The sequence below is a fragment of the Dermochelys coriacea genome, chromosome 16 (assembly GCF_009764565.3).
Source record: "Dermochelys coriacea isolate rDerCor1 chromosome 16, rDerCor1.pri.v4, whole genome shotgun sequence".
In the NCBI taxonomy this organism is placed as follows: Eukaryota; Metazoa; Chordata; order Testudines; family Dermochelyidae; genus Dermochelys; species Dermochelys coriacea.
Genome location: NC_050083.1, coordinates 22,154,199 through 22,175,813, shown reverse-complemented (window position 1 = coordinate 22,175,813; position 21,615 = coordinate 22,154,199). Strand labels below are relative to the sequence as shown.

Here is a 21,615-nt window from a genome sequence, read left to right as displayed (position 1 = left end):
TGCATGGTCTTGTCTTCAGCAGCATAAGCCAGGCAGGGGACTGCATGGCTGTGAGGGCAAGACCCTTACGTTGCTAGGGCACCTTGAGTCCTAGGTGTGAAGCCAGCCCATCTGATGTCTGTTGGGGGGCCTTGGTGGAAGAAGTTGGTAAATCCCAGTTCATCTGCCCATGCACAGGGCTCTGCATGACAAAGAAACAGCATCACAGCTGTGGCTGCAAGATCCTTTATCAATCACTTTTGTAGCACTGTAAATTTGCAAACATAGATAGGCCACATTCCCTGCAATCTACGCTAGACAAACAAGGACACGGAAAGGGATAAAGATTTGAGAGGAAGTAGCCAGGGAGTGGATGGGTGATGGGGGAGGAGAGAGGGGAGTTGGAAGGAGTTCTGCCAGGGTTGCTTAATCCAGTTAGCTCCGACTGTTGCGTGCAAGCGTGCTCTGCCGCAGCCTCCTCCTGAATGTGTCAATGTGTGGGTGGAATTACTACAGAGTCCCAAGGCACTGGAGAGCTTGCAGAACAGGGGTACTGTTGTCAAAGGGGCGTTTGAAAGGCTGTATCAGTCGTCCCATTCCTGGAGACACTTTGGCAGGCGGTGGTTGCTTAGACACTAATAATGGAGAGAGGTGAGAACAGCTCACGGAAATTTGGTTAAGGATTTTCAATGCAAATTAGCTCTGCAAGCTCCTTGTCCCGCGAGGAAAGGCTAAGTGCAGATGGTCTTTTCCGGGAGATGGTAGTGGAGACTGGAGAGGAAGCAATTTCTGGAAGGTTTCACTTTTTTTGAGTCGTTCAACTCTAGACAATCCTGCTTCAGTTAAGACCTCAACAAACAAAGTTGAGACGTGATACAAACAGCCTTTGGAATCGCAGGCCTCTTGCCATCATCCCTTCCCTCGAGGACAGGCTGTGATTTTAGTGATACTAGTGGAGGATACCATGTTGACAATTGCTAGGACTCTCCTTGGGTGCAAGCACAGATCAGGTTTTCCCTTTCCCTAGTAACATTGGGTCAAGCGTTAGAATTATCTGAAGCCCCAAAGAAGAACCAATCCAAATCTCAGCTGTCCCTCAGCAGAAGTTCATCTCATTCATGCACTCAGTGGTAACACGACAGTTCTCGATTGCCAGACTCAACGAGAAAACCATTTTGGGAACAGAGATGTGAGACACTTGGCCCCTGGAGTGCTTGTTAGGAATCATTGTTTCTCAGCGCTAAACCTTCCTGGGGGTCCATTGAAGCTAACAGAATTCTGCCAGTCTACACCTGCTGATCAACTGGCCTGGAAAGATCAGAGCTGTGAATGTCCACAACAAAAGCATCTGCTTCTCCTTCCATCCCTCTCGCTGAGAGTGAGATCTCCAAAGGCACAGGGGCAGGTAGGCGCCTGTCCCCTACTGAAAGGCAGTGGGAGCTGGGAGCCCAACCCTCTCTTTGAAAATGACCTCTAAAGCCTGGCAGCAGCCACCTGGATGACAGTGGTTCATCACACGTTCCCTGTGGACAGTGGTGATAACACTGCACTACAGTTCTCCTCTCTGATTGAGCACCCCAGCCCAGAACTGAGTCACGTTATCCTGGGCTTCTACCTCATCCCAAGCAAAGCTCCTGAGAAGCGATAAAGTTGGGGTAAAGTAAAGTCCCAAGGGCCAGGAAGTGTAGTGGTTGGATCAGAATAAAAGCAGCCAGGAAGAAGGGCTGTTCCAGCTCTCCCAAATCTGGGAGGATGTTTTAACTGCAGACTTGGTGGAGTGACTCCAAGCCTATATAAACAGTCTTTGTTCATAAACACTGGATGCCTTAAAAGGGCTCTCCACGGCAAAGGCTGAATATTTCTGCTACTCTCTAGATTATTCCACATCTGGTGGTAGACAATGAACTGGAAACAAATGTGATCCCTGTTTAAACACTAACCCTGCAGCCAAACAGTGATGTCACTGAGGGGCCTTTGCACAGCCCTGCAGCAGCTTCCGTAGAGAGTATCCACCATGTCCCAAGGCACAGCAGCATCTAAAACCCAGGAATGGCGCTGTCCTTAGCCACTGAAGTTTCTCAAACCTTTCCGCACTGCATGGTCACAGAGCAGCGTCACAGTTTGTGGAGTCACCACAGATTCCAACCTGTCTGAGTTGGCAGCCAAAGAAAGAATAGCTTATCATTGCCATGGAGAGCAATATCTGAGGAAATGTGGACCCTGTTTCTAGACCCATTTGGATAAAAAGCGTTGAGTTGGTTCAAAGAATGCCAGGTCTCCATTCCACCCAAAACTCCTCTTTTCCTTTCCCCTCCAAGCCTTTCTTTCCCTATTCATCTACGTCTTTTCCTATTTTATCACTGTTTCACCCACCCTAACATGTTATGTCTATGCAGTTGCAGCTGGCTTAGCATTGTCTGCTCTTGCAGCTTAAACACACAAAGCTGCGTGATCGCACAATTGGATTGGAGGTTCCGTGAGGCGTCCAGTATTGGGAAATATACACACGCTGTAAGTCACCTTTTTGTGCTGTTCACTGTTTCTCTGTGAACATTCGTTTAAAAAAATAGAAAATAGAGTCAGCATCAGTGACACGTGACTGCGTCAAATTACTGCAGACAAAGAGGGCCTGATTCACGTTTGCTCCGAGGCCCCTTTCTGCTGCTTCAGTGCCATAAGGAAGCCTGAAACTGTGTGGCAACAGACCCTGGTGAATACCTATCCTTTCAGCATGTTCCTGGCCAGCAGAGAGCTGCTGGAACAGCTCTGTACCCACCTCACTTCTAGTCCTGGCGTAGGAGACATGTCTGGGATGGGGATGGAGGAAGAGAGAGTAGCCAAAGCACCAGGCTTTCCCACAAGTTTTTTTTGCCTCTGGTCCATAGCCACAGGCAGCTCAAGTGTCACTTGGAGCAGGCCTGAGGCTGGACATTCCCACCCAACCCTGGCTACTCCAAGAACACAGGCCAGGAACTGAGAACTGGGGCCAGAGAGCCCGTGGTATCTGAAATCAGCTGGGGGGACACTTGTCAATGAACTGCGATGCAAACTCAAAGAGCTCTGACAGACTGTTCACCGTGATCCATTCACCAGTCGTGTCAGGAGGAAGAAGAATACAGGCAAGCTGAGCTCTCCCCCTGGAAAACAGTCTGTTATGCTCACCCCCTGGCACTAAGAAGAATGAACAGCCCGTGACTCTCTGTTTTCCTGTAGGACAATGATGGTTCGTTGCCATTCTATCATGACACTTGTCCCAGGCTCTCTGAGTGCTCAACAAATGCTTATTAGTCCTTACGATGTCCCAGTGTCGGGGCATTAATCATGTTTTGTATCTGAGGAAACTGGCACAGAGAGGTTCAGTGACTTGAGCACAGTCACACAGGGACGGAGCTCGGAGAAGACCCCGCACCCTGAGTCCTCATGCTGAGCATTAGACACCATGCTTCATATTCCACCTATAGACGCACACAACTTCTGTCCCGTGCTGCCCGCTGACCTTTTTCCAGCTCTAGCTTTCATCCAGTTTGTCTTTGCTGGCTCTCAGCTGCCTGGAATTACTGAAAGGCAAACTGCACAAGCGTTGGTGGTGGAACAGTACCCACTGCTGTCAGTGGGTCCTGATGTCAGTGTTGCCAACTCTTGCACTGTTTAGTGTTTTACTCAAAACCCCCCAGCTCTTGGAGCCATGTGACTACGAGAGAATCTTAGCTTCCATTTACAAAAGTGCTAAGTTTCTAGCCCTGATGGTTGTAGAGAAAATCTTGAAAATGTGATGCCCCGTCCCGCCCCACCTGCAAGGCTCAAAAACAACAAAAGGTAAATAAAATTTTTTTTTTTAAACCTTGTAAGTTTTAAGCCAATATCATGATTTTGAGGGGGTTGTCTTGTGACTTTTGAACCTCGGGAATTGGTGATCCTGTGACAGTAAAGATAAATGCAAAGTACTTCATTTAGGAGGGAAAAATCAAATGCATGACTGTAAGATGGAGAATAATGGGTAGGCAGCAGTATAGATGAGAAGGATCTGGGGGTTAGAGTGTATCACAAACTGAATATGAGTCAACAATGTGATGCCCTTGAAAAATAGCTAAGATTCTGGGATGTATTAACAGAAATATCGTATGTACGACTCGGGAGGTAACTGTCCCGCTCTACTTGGCACTGGTGAGGGCTTAGCTGGAGCACTGTGTCCAATTCTGGGTGCCACATTTTAGGAAAGATGTGGCCAAATAGGAGAGAGTCCAGAGAGCAACAAAAATGATAAAAGGTTTAGAAAACCTGACTTGTGGGGAAAAATCAAATGCATGACTGTAAGATGGAGAACAATGGGTAGGCAGCAGTATAGATGAGAAGGATCTGGGGGTTAGAGTGGATCACAAACTGAATATGAGTCAACAATGTGATGCCCTTGAAAAATAGCTAAGATTCTGGGATGTATTAACAGAAATATCGTATGTACGATTCGGGAGGTAACTGTCCCGCTCTACTTGGCACTGGTGAGGGCTCAGCTGGAGCACTGTGTCCAATTCTGGGTGCCACATTTTAGGAAAGATGTGGCCAAATAGGAGAGAGTCCAGAGAGCAATAAAAATGATAAAAGGTTTAGAAAACCTGACTTGTGGGGAAAGATTAAAAAACTGGATATGTTTAGTCTTGAGAAAAGAAGACTGAGTGGGGACCTGATAACAGTCTTCCAATATGTTAAGAGCTGTTAGAGAGAGTATTGTGAATAATTGTTCTCCATGTCCACTGAAGGTAGGACAAAAAGTAATGAGCTTAATCTGCAGCAATGGAAATTTAGGTTCGATATTAGGAAAAACTCTGGAACAGGCTTCCAAGGGAGGTTGTGGAATCTGCATCACTGGAGGTTTTGAAGAACAGGTTGGACAAACCTGTTAAGGAAGGTCTAGGGTTCCTTGATATTGCATCACGTCAGTGTAGGGAGCTGCACTTGATGATTTCTCAAGCTCCCTTCCAGCCCTACAGGTCTATGATTCAATGACTCTCTTGCCATGTGGCAGGGGTATAACCTTTGTAACCCTGACCCAGGTCATGTGGCTGGGGCCAGGTAAGAATGGGGCTGGGAAGAGTGGGTGTCACACCTTCCTACGAACCCTGGGACAGGAAGCAGTGTCCTTGGTGTCTTATTTCAGTCTATAGGATAAATCTCGGCCAGAGCATGAAGAAAAGGAGTACTTGAGGCATCTTAGAGACTAACAAATTTATTTGAGCATAAGCTTTCGTGAGCTACAGCTCACTTCATCGGCCAGAGCATGAGCTGCTTTGTCTGCAATGTGGCAACTTCTGAAAACCTGATTTAGGTCTATGTCTGTTCCAACACCCTTTGGGATGCTCCTAGATCTGTATTTTTGAACTCTAGAAATTCATCTGTCAGTACACTTAAAAAAACCCCCCAAACCACACAAACAGGAACGACCTATTTCCGTCAGCAACACCAACTTGTTGCCAAAGCCAACTTGGGAACGAAGCTCCCACTGCTGACCAGCTAGGTCTGCCTGGAAGAAGAGCCGTTGGAGGAAAAGAAACATTTCTCACAAGTAACCAGGAGAACAGAAGAGTCTGGGGAGACAACAACCTGTCCACTCATGAGTGCCACAATGGGGCACGGGAATATAGAGAGAAAATTTCCACAGCTTTGCCAGGGGCAGGTTTAGTGCACAGTTCACCATTTTGCGAAGTCTGACCCAGTATGTGATAGATAAAGCATTTGGGACCATGTTCTGCTCTCATTCTGCTCTCGGGTGTAAATCTGGAGTCCTTTGAAGTTATACAAGAACAGAGCCTGGGCATGGGTCACTCCCAATTTAGCTGGCCAGCAAGAAAAGGCACGGCAGTGAGCTGCGTAGCTGTGGAATTTTGATGCAAGCAGGCTTCCAAGCCAGGTCAAACAGGTGGATTCTGCAGCATGCTCTGAATGGGGCCAGGTGCTGGCTTGGGCTTATGTCCATAGATGGCTCATTGAGTTGCCTGGGCTGGGAATTCTCACAGATAGGCGGAATCCATGAGGAGGCAGAGAGCAGCGCATGCCAGTGGAGTTGGGGGGAGAGTCTCACAGACAGACAGTTTCCAGCAAGCAGAGAGGATCCGTCGCTGCCGCCTCCATCCCGTTCCTGAGATTCTCCATAAATGGGTCACGTTCTCACTTATGGCCCAAGTCACTCCTTGTCTGTAAGCCTGCGTTTAGAACGTCCTCATCTCCAACCCGTGATGGCCTCTCTCCAAACTGCATTGCTGATGCCATGTAAACCATTTAGCTGCACTGAGCCTTATCAGCTCCTTGGTGGGAGGACAGCTGGGTGGATACACAGTGGTCACCATTCAAAATTTCCATAAGAGGACAATATCCTGCCTGAGAGCCATGGCCAAACTAACACGAAGATGAGTCACAGCATGTAGGGCCCAGAGCAGGTTGCTCAGTGGAACATTCCTGGTTTATACAGTGGTTTGATGGTAAATAGAGACACAAACCAGAGATAGTTATAATTAGCATGGTTCAGAGACTTCCTTGGATGCATATTAAAGGCAGCTGGTGTGATGCAATGCCTTTTTGCTGTATATACGTTCCAATGCACAGTGAGCCTTTGGTCTCGTAGCTGCTAAACTCAATGAGATTCCCGGTCTCCCAACTGTTCCGCAGATGTTGAGTATTATGTTTCTTCAATGCTGTGAAACTAGGGATGCTTGGCAGGTTTGGGGCTTGAGGCTGCAATTTATATGCTTTTAAAAATAAGGATGAAAGGGTTGAATTAATGGGAACCAGTGTGTGACATCCAAACCCACAAAGAAACAATGGAAACAGGCAGTGGCTTGGCCCAAGGGCTCTTAGAACGTAAGATGCTGTAGTAACAGGAACCAGGCTGCCCCAGATGCGTGATACTGCCAGCCAACACCCCTGGTGAGGGACTGACAATTTCACTCTCCTCTCAGTTTACCGCTTGGAGATCCAGATTGGAGGATCTAGGAGGCCTACAGCCATGGTGCCTGAGAAACATCCTTGAGCACCAGATTCGGTGAGGACAGACAGGCCCTGAACAGGGGATTCCTTTCCTCCTATTGCTGGAGATTGAGCCTTTGCTTTCACTCCAGTCTTGCTGGAGTGAGAGTAATGACGGTGTAGAGGGAGGGGCACTGGAAGGCTATGCAAGGGCTCAGGAGCCAGCGTGTCAGTCAGCACTCCTGGCCTGCCACAGTCCCACTGGGATGAGTGTCAGCCGGCGCGACTGGGCTCAGGACCCACAGACCCACATGCTGCTCTCCGGGGCAGCTTGCCACTCAGCTGAACACCAGCCAAACGGGCCAGCCCTGTGGGGATGGGCGCAGGAGCAGAGCCTGGCTAGAACAGAATTGCCCCAAAATGTGTCTCTTTGAGGACTGGCTGAAGCACTCCCAAATTGCCAGTCCAGAGCACAGCAACAGCTGGGGCTTGTCTCCCCTCCCGCAGCACAAAGCTGACACCCCCAGGTGCTGATCCGAAGATCAGTGGAGTCAGTTGCTCTCTGTCCAGTGACTTCAATGAGCTTTGGACCTGGCCCTTATTGCTCCCCGTTGCTCTCTCAGGGTCTGTCTTCCCTGCAGTTACCGCAGGCTGTCAGCCAGCTGTTGCCCCAGCCGCCTCCCCTCCACACGCACAAGCATCTCACTCCAGTTTACTAGTGCTTTCAGGCCTGGCTGAGGGGTTGGAGCCTGCATGCTGCTTCCGCTCGGGCTGCCAACCAGCCCACTTTGCACTGACAACGCAGGCTAAGCCACTGAAGTGCTTGTCAACCTTCCATGCCTCCCCTGATTCAGTCCCTGCAGGTGCCCAGGACAGAGGGGTTCTCCCTCAGTCCCCTGGAAAAGGACCATGGAGTGGCTCAGCTCACTGCAGCACAAAGGACCATGAGATATGCCTCCACAAGTCCTAGTGACGCACCCAAGTGAGGGCAGCAGCAGTGGGGATGCAGTAACTTGGGGAGGACTTTGCAGCTGGCGGCTCACACCCAGGCTAGGCTAACACCGGTGCTCAGACCCTACGGCCGACCACCCAAGTTAACTGCAGTGAAGACTCATGCTCTGAGCACTCCTCTCTCTAGACCAATGGATACTAGGAGAAACGCAACAGGACAGCACCACTACCACCCCCTGCGCTCCCGTCTCACGTCTAGCCAGCGTGAAGATATCTCTGGACAAATGGCTGCTGGCCAGCACCGAGTTCTGTGCGTGGATGGCAGTGCAGTCACGCCCCTAAGAGAGAGACCAGCACATAGTGTTCTGGCGGGCTGCACTCCACGAGGGAAGCCTTTGTAAATATTAGTCTTACAGGCAGGTCCTGCAGAAACTGTACATGACAAAGGAATGTGCAGCCTCTTCTCAGGACTCTTTACTGTTGCTGTAAAAATAGACAGCCCAGGAGCCCAGCAGCTTGGCATGGTCATAGCCATGAAGACCAGGACACGAAAAGGCAGGCAGACATGGGGCCGTCCAGACTGTCCACTCCTAACTGTAGCAGCAGCTGTTCACAGCCAGAGGACCTGTCTGTGGAGAGGCAGAGGCCCAAAGGGCAGCCCCTGTCCACTTGCACTAAGCACATCACACAGCAGTTGCTGCCCAGGGCAATGAAGTAAAGGAGCCAAGTAGGAGAACTCTGTGAGCTACAGACGGGTGAGCAGGAGACCATGAGCTCGGACAATGTGTGTATTCCAGCAGTACTGTAACAGCAGGCAGGTTCTTCCTGACCCCGTTTAGTGATCACCTCACATCACCTTGAGGATGAGAATTGAAACTTGCCACGTGTATCCCCACTCATGGAACTGCAGTTGCTGTTATTTATCGGACTGTTTTGTGTACCCTGGGGGGAAGGTATTTGCTTCAATAATATCCGGCTGCAGCAAATGCCACAGTTACTCATATTCTGCATTAAGCATTATTATGCTGGGTAGAGCTCGCCTGGAGTCTGTCTGGGCTGGCAGCACTCTCACCTCTTTGCTGGAGGGCCTGAGTTTACATCCCGCACCAGCACTTGGCCTGGTGCCTGGTGCTTGACAGTACTGTGGTGTAGGGTTAGGTTGTGTTGCACTGTTGGAGGTGCTACCCAGCAGCCGTTCAGATGTGGCCCTGAGGAAGAATTCGATTTACTGTGCCTGCCTACCTCCTGCAGAGCAGACATGACATGGTACCACTCCCCTGCCTGCATGGTGCTTTCCTTCAAAGAAAGCTCGGAGAGGGCAGCCAGAACAGCACAATAAGTAGGGGAACGAATTATTTAATGGTGAAGAAAAGGAAACGATGATGCGTAATGCCCAGAAACATGCACATATCGTCGTCCTGATCTCAACAGAGCTGTAACAAGATCCTCTTATTTCCAGCTGCCTAAGTGAGAGCTGCAGGCCAGAACAGTGGAGCTGGGACCGACATGTAGCTCTGGGCTTCAGAGCCCCTGAGCATTACAGAGGAAGGTGAGGAAATTGGACAGGAATGAAATTCTTGGCAAGAAAAATGGCTCGGACACATCACTGTTGCTGAATGATTCTCCCCCTCTCTAATCCTGAGGCATGTGAATAAACTGCTGGGACAGAGTAAACTACAAGTCAATTGCATTGGCCAGCCAGCACAGCTCAGCAGAGGGCATGATACGCATTTTGGGTGCATGCAGGTTCCCATGTTTTGGGAGAGTTGGCTTCTTATCTGGCCAATGACCCTTTCTCCTCCTCTGAAGACTAGCTGCAGTTTCTGCCTCATTGTTCCCATGCATCACAAATGAACAAATCCCACTGACCCATAGGGAGGAGATCCTGCCTGCAGAGCTGCGCAGATGCACCTCCCTGACGCTGACGAACCTGACATTCCCCACATACCAGCCGCGCGGTGCCAATATTATTTACAGATGAGTAAACAATCCCTCGGCTTTACTGGGCAAGTGCTTCCCTCAGTATCAAATACACTGCGGATCAGCTCTTGCTATTCCTTGCACAGTCTCTGAGAAGCGTCTGCCAGGAGAGTTTGGCTTTTCCCTGGAGTGGCAGAGATGAGGAATTTCCCACTTTTTCCGCTCAGTTTCACACTTTGGAGACAAACCAAAGTCCTTTTTCAAGTGTCTCATCTCCCAGCCCCCCCACCCCACCCCCCATCTCTGGCTTCACTCATCTACCCAGCCCCCTGGGCTCTGCCCCAGCTTCTCCTCTCTCCCTGCTATTTGTCTCCTTCCCCTGTTCCTTCTGCCCCAGGCCATCGCCCTGCATGTCTCCTAGTTCGGTTCACCATTCACATCTCATCCTCGAGGCTCCTAGGCCGCACCCACCCTTGCGCTTGCACCCAGGGCTAGCACTGAGGGAGCTTTCCCACCGAAGCTCAGGGCAGACACACACAGACCTTCAGATACCCTGCTACAGTTGGAGCCAGCGCACTCCCTCACAGACCCTGCTCTCTCTCAGAGGACAACGTGCCCCACTACTTCCTGCCTAGTCGGCTCCAGATCCCTTAGGCTCCACTCCCCACCTCTGAGTGCTCTTGTTGCCTCCCTGAATGTCCCCACTGCAGCGCCCTCCTGCCAGAGAAGTGCTCCTGGGCGCTCTTTTCCTGGCGGAGTGACACACCCAGCCGTTCTGCAAAGCTCCTGCCTCTCTGCTGTACCCAGCGAGGGGTTGTCAGGAAGTTGAAGGCAGGAGGTTCCTGTCTCCCAGCATATGCAGCCCACGTCCCAGTTACCCAGCACCATACACCCAGCTGCTGCCACTGCAAATTCAGACTCCAGCCCACCTCTCTCCTCCCGGCCCCTCCTCAGACCTTACTAGTGCTTGTGAGAGATGCTGGCAGGCAGCACTGTAGCCCAACGGCCTGTGTGCACATTGCAGGGTCACTTGGGCTCCCCTCAATGTGTCCCACCCTCTGAAATGGAGGGACCCACTGCAGGAAGCAGATGGCAAGTCTCTCGCCAGTGCCCTTGCAGCCCCTGGCCTGTCTGTTGAGATGACCAGTTGGTGGTTTTGTGACGTGGGTAACTGTCCAGAGGGAAATAAACAGACTGTTTCCCTGGCCCCAGGTCACCCTCCCCCGATCCACAGAGGCCACCAAACAAGAGGGGGGTGGGCTGGTGCAGTGGCCCGGAAGTGGAAAGCTGCTTAGCATGCCATCCTCCTCCTCGTGCCGTCCTCCTCCTTCCTCTGCAGTCTCGCGGCACGGGCATGAGTCCCTCTGCCAGCTCCCCTGGCTCCAGACAGGGGCAGTGACGCGGGGAGAAGAAATTACTCAAATGCATCTCAACTATTTTAAAACTTTCTTCTATCAACTTTTATGAAGTAAAAAGCCCCAGCCAAGCTTTCCCATGCGCTTTGAGGAAGTCTCTCTAGTGGGCTGGCTATAAGGATGGGCCCCCTTTGTCTTCTTGCTTCGCAGATTTGCGGAAGCTGCTCCCAGGGAGGACAGAAATGTGACAGCTTATGGCACTGTCCAGCCCAGCGTGGTCTCTCCTGGAGAGAGATTAGAACATAAGAACGGCCCTACTGGGTCAGACAAAAGGTCCATCCAGCCCAGTATCCTCTCTGCCAACAGTGGCCAGTGCCAGGTGCCCAGGAGGGAATGAACAGTCAGCTGTGACTTACCCAGCTTTGAACTGGTCTCTGGAGAAAAAACCTACAGCTCTTGCCCATTGTCTGTGCCCTGGCCTACTGCAGAAGCCATCCTGCCTCTCCGCAAGAGAGCAGTAGCCGGATGTAGCCTGGGCTGATTCCTGTTGGATTTCTCCAGCCCAGCCTTTGGGCCTGTGTCCTGGCAATCTGCTGCGTGGCTCTTTGCTCTGCTCTCCTTGTGTAGATGGTAAAAGTCACCTCTCACCCATCTCAGAGCATAGGGCCCATTTTCAACCTCACACACTGCGTGAGAGCAGCACAAAGACAAAAGCTCTGGGGTGAGGCAGGGAATTGGCCCCTTCCCTCCATTGCCCGTTTTGCTACCTTCCTTCTTTTCTTTGTTCTCTTGGCTGAAAGGAAGCAGACTTAAAGTGGGTGTGGCTACACTGCAGTGTAAATCCAGATTTATAATGGCTGGACCCGGGTCTCGTAGCTGTGCCAACGTGTCCACACTGCACTATGCAGCCCTTCTGACTCAGATGTGCAGCTTGAGCTGCATCCACACCAGTGATAAGCTGCCAAAATCTTAACAACCAGTTCTCTCCTCACCCCACGAGGGGGTCGTAGCCCAGCCCCACCCCCCAGAACTCTTGCCCCATCCAACCCGCCGTGTTCCTTGCTCCCCCCCCCCGGGACCCCTGCCCCATCCACCCCCTCCCCTGTCCCCTGACTGCCCCCAGAACCAGGCAAGAGGGGCTCGTGGGCCACCGTAGTGCATGCCCACCCCACCCCTAAGAGCCAGAGGGACCTGCTGGGGGGCGAAGTGGGGAGTCCTGGTGGTGCTTACCTGGGGCAGCTCCCAGGAAGCATCTGGCAGGTTCCTCTGGCTCCTAGGGGTAGGGGAGCGTAGCTAAGGGGGGAGCAGGGGGAGCAGCCGCTCCCCATACTGATCACATCAAAAGTGGCACCTTTGGCACCGACTCTGTGAGTGCTCCAGGGCTGGAGCCCCCACGTGGAAAATTTGGTGGGTGCAGAGCACCCACCGGCAGTTCCCTGCCCTGCGCCCAACCCCAGCTCACCTCCGCTCTGCCTCTAAACGCACCGCCCCGCTCTGCTTATCTGCCCCCCCGCCCCTCCCCAGCTCCCTGCGAATCAGCTGTTCACACGGGACGCCTGGGGGGGGCTGAGAAGCAGGCGGCGGCTTCGCTCTCAGGCCCAAGGTAGCGGAGGTGAGCTGGGGCAGGGAGCGGTTCCCCTGCGCCCCACTCCACCCCGGGGTTACCTGCTGCGGGCGGCCCTCCTCGCTCACCTCCGCCTCCCTGGGCCTGAGCACAAAGTCACCGTCTGCTTCTCAGCCCCCACAGGCGTCCTGCCGAAGAGCTGATTCACAGGGAGCTGGGGGGGCGGGGTGGGGGGGGTGGAGAAGCAGAGCGGGGTGGCGCGTTCAGAGGCGGAGCGGAGGTGAGCTGGGGCCGGGTGCAGGGCGGGGAGCTGCCCATGAGTGCTCTGCACCTACCAGATTTTCCCTGTGGGTGCTCCAGCCCCGGAGCACCCCTGGAGTTGGCACCTAAGGTACCACTTTTGGCCAGTTGTTAAATTTAGAAGCCCTTTTAGAACTGGTTGTCCCTCATGGGAACTGGTCCAGTTCACCACTGATCCACACTGACAGGGAAAATGACTGGGCTTGGATGCAAGTCGGAGTGAGACTCGGGGTCTGACACCCCTCCACCCCCAGCAGGGTCCTAAGTCCAGGGTCCTGAGTGCTTGCTAACTCTGATTTGTGTGTGGACGGAAGGAGGATTGGGCTCAGACCCGAGTCAGAGCCCAGGCTTAGTATGCAGTGTAGACAGTGTGACATTCTGTACCTTGGGGGAGCACCCTATAACCCCCATATTCCTCATTTATATATGATTGTGATCTTACATATAAAGCTTGTAAGGAATCAGGGGAAAGGTTATGATCTGCTGAAAGTCATTTCTCTATCCAGATATGTATATCATTAATGCATATGAAGTTATGAGAATTGTGTTGTATGGTTGTCACGAAAACATACTGTAAATTGGGGAATCAGCCAGATATTAGCTCCCCAGAGGCAAGAGCAAGGAAAGTAACCAACACCCGGGCAGGGTATCAATCAACCCATCAACAACCATTATCGAGCAAGGAACTATGATGTAATGACTCACCTACATGAGGCCACACCAGGGGAATTGCTCAACCTTGCCTGGATACTCAGCAGTGCACCCAGACATGTCTGGACTTGTGTTCTCCAAGCACATGGACTGAGGGTATAAAACATACACAGTGGCCACATGCTTGGCCTTTTCTCGTTCACCCACCTACGCTGCCAGCAACAAGGACACTCTGAAGGCTCCAACTGAGGGGAATGGCCCAGATTTCAAGGTGAAATCTGTATATTAAGGACTGTGATATCCAGTGGGCTGAGAAAAACTACTTAGACTAGTTGTTGCCCAGTCTAATAGGGTTGAGAGTTTAGATTGCGTGCTTATATTTAATTTCTTTTGGTAACTAAATCTGACTTTTTGCCTATCACTTAAAATCTATTTTTTATACTCAATAAATTTGTTTTACTGTTTATCTTTACCAGTGAGTTTGTATGAAATGTATGGCAAATTCTGCTCAGGTTTTGCAAAGACTGGTGTATGTCCACTCCCATTGATGAAGTGGTGAACCAATTAATAAATCTGCACAGCCCATCTTGAGCAGTGCAAGACGCTATATTCCTGAGGTGCAGTGCTGGGAACTGGGGGGGATTTCGCTGCTGGCTTTCTCTGTGTGATTCGTGAGTGGCTCTGGGAGCATTCATGCAATCTAGCTGGGTGTGGGGCACTGTTCCCTCTAAGCTGTGCGCGTGCACACAGATCCTAAGCCCCGCGCACACGGCAAAACACCGCACGCACAAACATTTGCACAGAAGCACAACAATTTGCACAGAAGAAATTTTTTGTGCACACAGCCTGGCAAAAATTAGAGGGAACATTGGTGTGGGGCTCCATATGCGGTTGTGCTGAGTGATCACAGCGCCTGGAGGGATTTGCTGCTGTTCACTAGCAGGGCATGATGAGAGACAGCTCAGGCTGGAGAGAGTACGGGGGGCACAGCAGCCCCAGGCTACACCCTGGGGATCCCATCACAGACAGAACCTGTCACACTTTGCCCATCCCTGAACAGTCACAGCAGGGCAGCAGCAATGTAAGCTTCCATCCCTGATACGCCACATCCCTGCCTGGCAGGGATCATCTCCAGGGAAGTGCCATCTGCATGGCCCGTGCACTCCTGTCCTGAAGGCCCACGTGAACCCAAGACCTGGATCTCTTTGAGTGAGCCAGTACCCGGCCACCTTTCCTCTTTCTAGCACACACAGTGCCACGACATTCCCACTTTGGGGGCTACTGTTTGTCACAAGGGGGGAATACACCTTTCACTAGAGAGCAGGCCCCCCCTTAGCTTCCCCCACCCCAGCACACACAGACTGGCACAGACAGAACCAGAATGTGGTCCTAAGCTAAGAGCTCAGGTGAGTGCTCAGTGATGGCTGGAAAGGAAATCAACCCTGCCATGGGGATCAGGAAGCAAATTCTTCTTCAGTTTTGGGCAAACCCAGTTTGCTACAACATGCTCCCACCCCAAACCTTCTCTTCAGCTGAATCCCACAGTGCAGCAGGCTCTGGCCAGTTTACTTCACGGTTTGTCCCATTCTCCCCCCCCCGGACAAACACACCCATACACACACCCACGCTCTTCCTTTTTCTGGCTGGGACAGAAGACAGCAATGTCAAAATACTACAAGAGTGAGTGAGCCTATCCTGGGGATGGGGAGAGTCCCTGACACAGAAGGTTTGCCTGTTTCAGATGGGCGGCTGGGTCATATCTACATTAGGAACGCTTTGCTGGCACAGGCATCCCGGGATACCGTACCAGCAAAGCACACCTAGTATGGACACAACTATACCAGCAAAACTGTGTTCTATACCGCTATAGTAAAACCACCTCTCACACGCGAAACACACTCTCTGTGAGAGTGTAGCTTTACCGGTGTAACTGTGTCTGCACTAGGGAATTCTGCTGGCCGAGCCATGGCGGTCATGGATCACACCTCTTCACCCGCCTGAGCCACACAGCTATGCCAGCAGAACCCTGTAGCATAGACCATAGACACTAGGGTGATGGTAGATGGGCAGGACTTCCCAGACCACCTCCTCTCTTGAGCTTTGGCTATCCCTGTTATAACAACACAAGAAGGGAGAAGCATCAGGACCTCCATGTAGTCTCTTTCACCTTGGAGGCACTCAGATACTATGGTACAAAGCCCTTTGACAGAGAAATGAACCTGAGCCACAGAGTTCAGCAGATACAAACTTGGAGCTGAACTCCCCCATAGTTGACAGGTGGATAGATCTGGCAGGTCAGGTTAGGGCCCCTGGCTGGAGAATATGACAGGGTTTGTTTGTATAAAACAAACCTGAGCCCATAGGTCATTGTAGAAAAGGAAAATAATCTAAAGAACTTAGGTTCTCTGGGGGTTTTTTCCCCTCGTACCCTTTTAAATGTAAACCTCTGGGTTTGGTAAAGGCCATTGTTTTCCAGCAGAAAATCAGAACATTCCATGGCCTAAGCATTCTGGAATGGTGGTTTTGTTTGAGGAAGGATGGAAAATTACCCCCTTAAAAACATGCTTGAATTGATTGTTCCCACTGAGGACCCAGAGGAAATTCAACTGAGATTCGCTCCAGACCGAGACGGCTGATTAAAACAGGGCTCCATGGTCCATTCTGGAATGGCTTGAACAGTGCTTGCTGCTGCCCATGCCACCTCTGGCCTTCCAGAAGTGTCAGCCCCGCATTCTGGGGGCGTGGGAACTGGTGCCGATGTGGTGGGAAGTGGTTGTCTCTGTCTGAGATGAGCCGTTACAAAGCAAAACAACCCAGAGACATTAGTAAGGAAACAGCCTGAGGCAGCAACCCATATGTTATCTGGGGTCGGAAGCAGGCAGCAGCCCATGTTACAAGCTGGCTTCCTTGCCTAGTGGGGCTAGCACTTCACTCTAAAGAAGGAGAGTGAGTGTGCGCTGGTGTCAGCACGAGACTGACAGCTCTGATCTCAGGACCGAGGCCAGGACTCTGTTCATTTCAATGGCAGCTTGGCCTGAATAAAAACCAGGTCAGAGCTCAGTGAGGACTGTGGCCTGTAGCCCTTTGTGGGTATTTTTCTTTTGTGTGTTTTGGTTCCTTACCCTCTGAACTGAGCTGCATGATGCCCCACTCCTGTCCCCTGCAGGATGTTACAGCTCAGCCTCCCTGCCGGACTCGGAGCTGGGATGAAGGCTGGATATTGCCCGTCATGTGAAGGAAGGGTGAATGGACAGCCATATTTGCATCTGGCTGGGACAGCTGCAAGGTAAGCCCTAGCTATTTGCCAGAGAGGTGCAAGGCAGCCTCGGGTCTGGAAGCACCGTGCACAGCGGCCAGGTCTGGTGGGAGCAGACTGGGAGAAAAGCCTGTGGAGGGGGAGCTAGGACACATGTTGCTGTCCAGTTAAGGCCCCTTCCGGCAGTACAAGCCCCCTCATCTTCCCCGGTCCCTGACTGGTGCGTGGCACGCGGCAATACGTAGGCTCTTCAGGCTGAGGATGGCACTGGCTACAATTTGGTCTAATTTATGCCCATGAGTTGCAGCCTCTGTGTAGCTACGGTACAGACAGACGCTGCTGCCCTGACAGCCCCACGGAGCCTGCTTGGCAGATACACACCTCCGCTTTGTGTGCTTTCCTTCCCTCTTCTCTGGAAGGCCCTGCCTTTCCCTCCAGCTGCTGGTTCCTGGTCCTTATTTTTCCTATTGAATTCGCCTTGCTGACTCCAGGACCTGTTGGGAAATGCTGCCAAGATCTGCCAAGAAGGGAGCCCTAATCCAGCCAGAGCCACACAGGCTCCAAGGGGCGTTTAGAAGGGAATATGAGACTGGGCTGGAGACATAACTCTCTCCTTGGGACAAGGAGCACAGCTGTGCCACTTTCAGTGGAAACATGGGGGAGACGCTATCCCCTGGACTCGTCTGTCCTGGAGCAGAGGGAGCCCGTCACTGCAGGGATTGCAAACCAGCCTGGACAAAGCACTCAGGAACATACTGAAGGGAAAACATCATCACTGGGTCATGCCAGGGCAAAGGGAATGCAGGATGGATCTGGTCACTGCCACCTCCTCCCTCCATGATTCTAGCACCTGGGCTCTGTTTGCAGCCCTGAACTGCCCTAGCGTGGACAGTTGCTTACCACATGAGCCCCTAGGGAGCTATTTCTTCTGGCTCCCTTCACTTAGGGCAAAGTAGAGATTTCCCCCAGGGCCATGGCTGACCAATGAGGCCCTGAAACCCACGTTTGTGGGTCGATTAATAGAAAAATGCTGCCAAAAATGACAAGCAGGAACACACACAAACCTGGAGCGATGTTCTGGCTTCTGCTACCCCCCACCCCTCCACCCACACACAGTCCCGCCGGTGTCCGTGCTCCACGCCCGTGTCCTTCCCACCCCTCCGGTGTCCGTGCCCCACACCCGTGTTCTACCCGCCCCTCCTGTGTCCATGCCGCCCCTCCGGTGTCCATGCCCCAAGCCCATGTCCTACCCGCCCCTCCAGTGTCCATGCTCCACTCCGATGCCCTCTGTAGCGTGCAGTAGGGCCCCGCCAGGTCTGGGAACATGACGGTAGAATACTGCAGTGCTGTTTATTAGGGCCCCCACTTCATACTAATCCCCTCCCCAGCAACAAAGCCAGGAGCCCGTCCAAGTGCAGCCCTTTGCACTGCCAGATGCTCCTCAGAAAACACTGACACCTGCAGAGTGAGCATCCTTCTTTCGCGCCTGGGGAGCCCTGAGGTGCTGGGCTCCAGCAGAGCTGGGGTGTCCCCGGGGCAGGGAGGGAAGGTCTGGTCCTAGCGCAGCCAGAGCTGATTTCTGTGCTAAGCAGGGTACAGTACCTGTGCGGGGACTTGCCCGGCTGACACACACACTCAGCAGTATCACCAGTGCGAAGGAGAGACGCAGCTCTGAAATGCAGAGAGGAGAAGCCTGGGTAGAGAATGCCTGGAAGGGAGAGGAGTGGGGGAGCCAGGCCAGAGCACCCCTACTTACGGGTCATAGTGAGAGAGTCGCTCCTGGCAAGTTCCAACAGCCCTTCCCTGGCTGCCTCTGGCTTCTCTCCTTGCTCAGCAGCGATGTCCTGCCTCCTCCTCTCCCCACTCCCACTTCTTCTTCCCCTCTTGCTCCTCCCCCCTGCCCCAGCTCACTGCTAGGAGGGTTTTCTTCATAGCCAGGGCCAGACGCCTGCTGGACCCTTCATTGCTCGGGGCTGGCATTGTTGGGGCTATTGCTATGCCAGCAAAAGCCCTAGTGTAGGTGCAGTTACACCAGCTTGCTGCAGCGAGGGCCCCCATATAAGTTATATTAGCAGAAGTCATTGCTTGCTAAGCTGCAGCTACACAGAGGGGTTTGCCAAGCTGGCTACACCAGCAAGTGTTTTCTAGTGCAGACTAGGCATCTTCCGTCCTCTCTCTCCAGCTACGCCATCCCCCTTTCCTTCCCTCCCCCTCTCTCCTCTGCTGCTTTCCTAAGGCATCCTGTCCACCCTGACCTTCCCAGCTTGCCCCACTCATTAGGTTTAACCTGCCCCTCTCCAGCCCAGTCTCTGTGGCCCTTAGGACACCACTGTGTATGTTTCCTCCAGCTCCATTGTTTGGAGCCCATGATATGTTTCAAACCTAGGAGCCTGGCTGCCTCCACCTGTTTGCAAGAAGTTCAGGATCAAGAGTGCACTTGTGCTGTGCAGAAGGGTCTCACTCGCTCTCCTAAAACTGCTTCCAAGTCTTGGCATGCAAGTCCCTGATTCCCTGTATTTTCCACAGACACAGGCACCTCCTAGCAAGGGAGGCCGGAGGGCCAGCCCCTGGCACGAGCTTTGTCAGAGTTTCTTATGTGAGCTGAAAGTTCTATAAACGTAGAGGTTTAAATTGAATCAGGCTGCCAGGGGATTTTACGGGGAACAAAGGACATTGTCAGCACACTGAAACAGACCAATCTGCCCCTCTGTTCTGGCCTCCTTTCTTCCAACCTCGGGCAATGTCAAATGCTTTAAGAAGGCATCAGTGGCTCTGCAGTGTACTGAACGGTGCTGGGATTTGGGGGAAGTGCATTGCTCATTGCAGCTGCTGAGTGGGGTAGGCTGATGGGTGGCGAAACTGTTATAATGCTACTGAGCATTATCTGCACTCACTCCCATACCGCTCTCTGGGTGTCCTGGCCACGGCGTCAGTGGGCCAGGGTGGGATTCCCTTCTAAGACCTTGTTTCTTGGATGCTTATAACCTTCTCCACAACATTCTCGCAGGACTGACATTTCCCACACCATGAATCTCACGGCTATGGTTGAGGGAAATCTTTCGGGCCACCTTGTAAGTTACACAGCTAGGAATAAAATATTGCAGCATATCTGCAGCCACCTTGGGTACGTCACTGTTGTCACTATGCTGCGTGCTGTGGCTGTGCAGAACTTCTCAGTGATGGCAGGCCTAGAACTCAGATACTCCTGCTCCGCCGGACTGTTCATTAGCTGTATAGGGCCTATGACACATAATTAGGCAGTTCTGATTCTGCCCAGTAGAGAGCAGTGTGTCTCTCTCTCTCTTCTCTCTCTTACACACTTTACTTACAGTGCTATGCCCTGGATTTCAAGGGGTCTTTGCAGAGCAGGGCTCACTAGTGCAGCACATCAGGGTGCAGTCCTGTGGTGATGGTTTAGTCCATGCAAGGGCCCTGGAGGAGCTAGGAAATGACACACTAATAGCTCTGGTAATAAGTGGTGAAGATCAGCCTGAAATCCTGGGCCTCATCCAAGGAGGCCTTGGTCCCAACAGGCCTCCCTTTGAATTGTCGTCATGGAGGCTCTTCGCTAACCCTGCCCAGGCCCCTGGGACTGACTCATGAGGGAAGGGGCCCTCAAGGTGAGGGGTGGGGGCATCCTGGGTCACTTGAAGGCTCCGGAAAGGAGATGAGTTTAGCAGTAAAACCATAAAATGTTGGGCTGGGGGCTTCTCACTGGACACAGGCCATCTGGGCTTTCCTCTCCACATGCAGGAGTCCCTGCACTATTCTCCTAGGCTCCTGGGGCTCTCAGCCCAGCCAAAGCAGCAGGAGGCCAGAGTGTTGAGAGGAAGGATGGTGTAGTGGTTAGAGTGTTAGCCTGAGAATTGAGAGAACTGAGTTTAATTCCCTGCTCTGCCACAGGCTTCCTGTGTGCCCTTGGGCAAGTCACTTAGCCTCTGTGTGTGTGTCAACTCCTCTGTACAAATGGATAATAGCCCTGCCCTGCCTCCCAGGGGTGTTGTGATGAGAAAGACTACGAGGGTCTCAGCAACTGCAATGATAGGGGTCATGTTATTACCTAAGCAGCTTGTAATCTGTGGCCTACTGGCTCCTGATGCCTCCAGGCCAGGCTCTGAGAGGAGCAGCCCTCAGTGGCTGGTTGCATTCACCAGACCTGCTTATTGCTCTGTTGTGAAGCCAAGGCTTTAAAACTGGCAAGATGGGCCTTGCAAGCTACAGGCAGGGCTGGCCTAGGGTGAGAGCTGCCCGCACCGTAGGCTGGGCTGGAGCCACTCCTGCTGGGCTGGAGCCTGACCTTTGAGCTGCCGTCTGAGTTTTGCTGCGGGCTTTGCCCAGATGGTTCCTGTTGGGGCTCTACAGACGTGCACTGTTAAGACTATCTCGTGCTGCACCCTCCCTCCGCTGGGCTTTATCAAGCCGTTGCCTATTCTTCTCACCCTGGCAGGAAGCTCTGCAAGGGGCTGGATCCAGGCAGAGAATTTCCTTTGCTTTGTATAACAGGAGCCTCTCAAGGGCTTATTCCTCCTGGGGCTGGCGGCCAAGAAGTCACCTGTCTCTGCTTTGTCGGCATGGTGATAGCAGCACTTTCACTGGGGTCACTCACTGGCCCAGCATTGCCAACTGTTGTGATTTTATAGTGAGTCTCATGTTATATGACTTCTTTCATTTACGGACCCTGGTTC

At 52.3% G+C, this 21,615-nt stretch overlaps 1 protein-coding gene across 2 annotated transcripts in view; it reads right to left on the bottom strand.

Annotated features, from left to right (window-relative positions):
* The window catches only part of PTGS1 (prostaglandin-endoperoxide synthase 1), a 35,754-nt gene extending 16,714 nt beyond the window's left edge, over window positions 1-19,040 (bottom strand). Inside the window, exons 1-2 of one of the 2 annotated variants that reach the window (XM_038374560.2) lie at window positions 18,687-19,040; window positions 18,533-18,601 (exon numbers count right to left, since the gene is read on the bottom strand). In XM_038374560.2, the coding sequence (XP_038230488.1) occupies window positions 18,533-18,601; window positions 18,687-18,693 (76 nt within the window). In that variant the 5' untranslated portion in view covers window positions 18,694-19,040. The remainder of the gene's footprint in view (window positions 1-18,532; window positions 18,602-18,686) is intronic. The other variant, XM_038374562.2, reaches the window with a different exon arrangement.
* Between the last annotated feature and the right edge of the window lie 2,575 nt (window positions 19,041-21,615).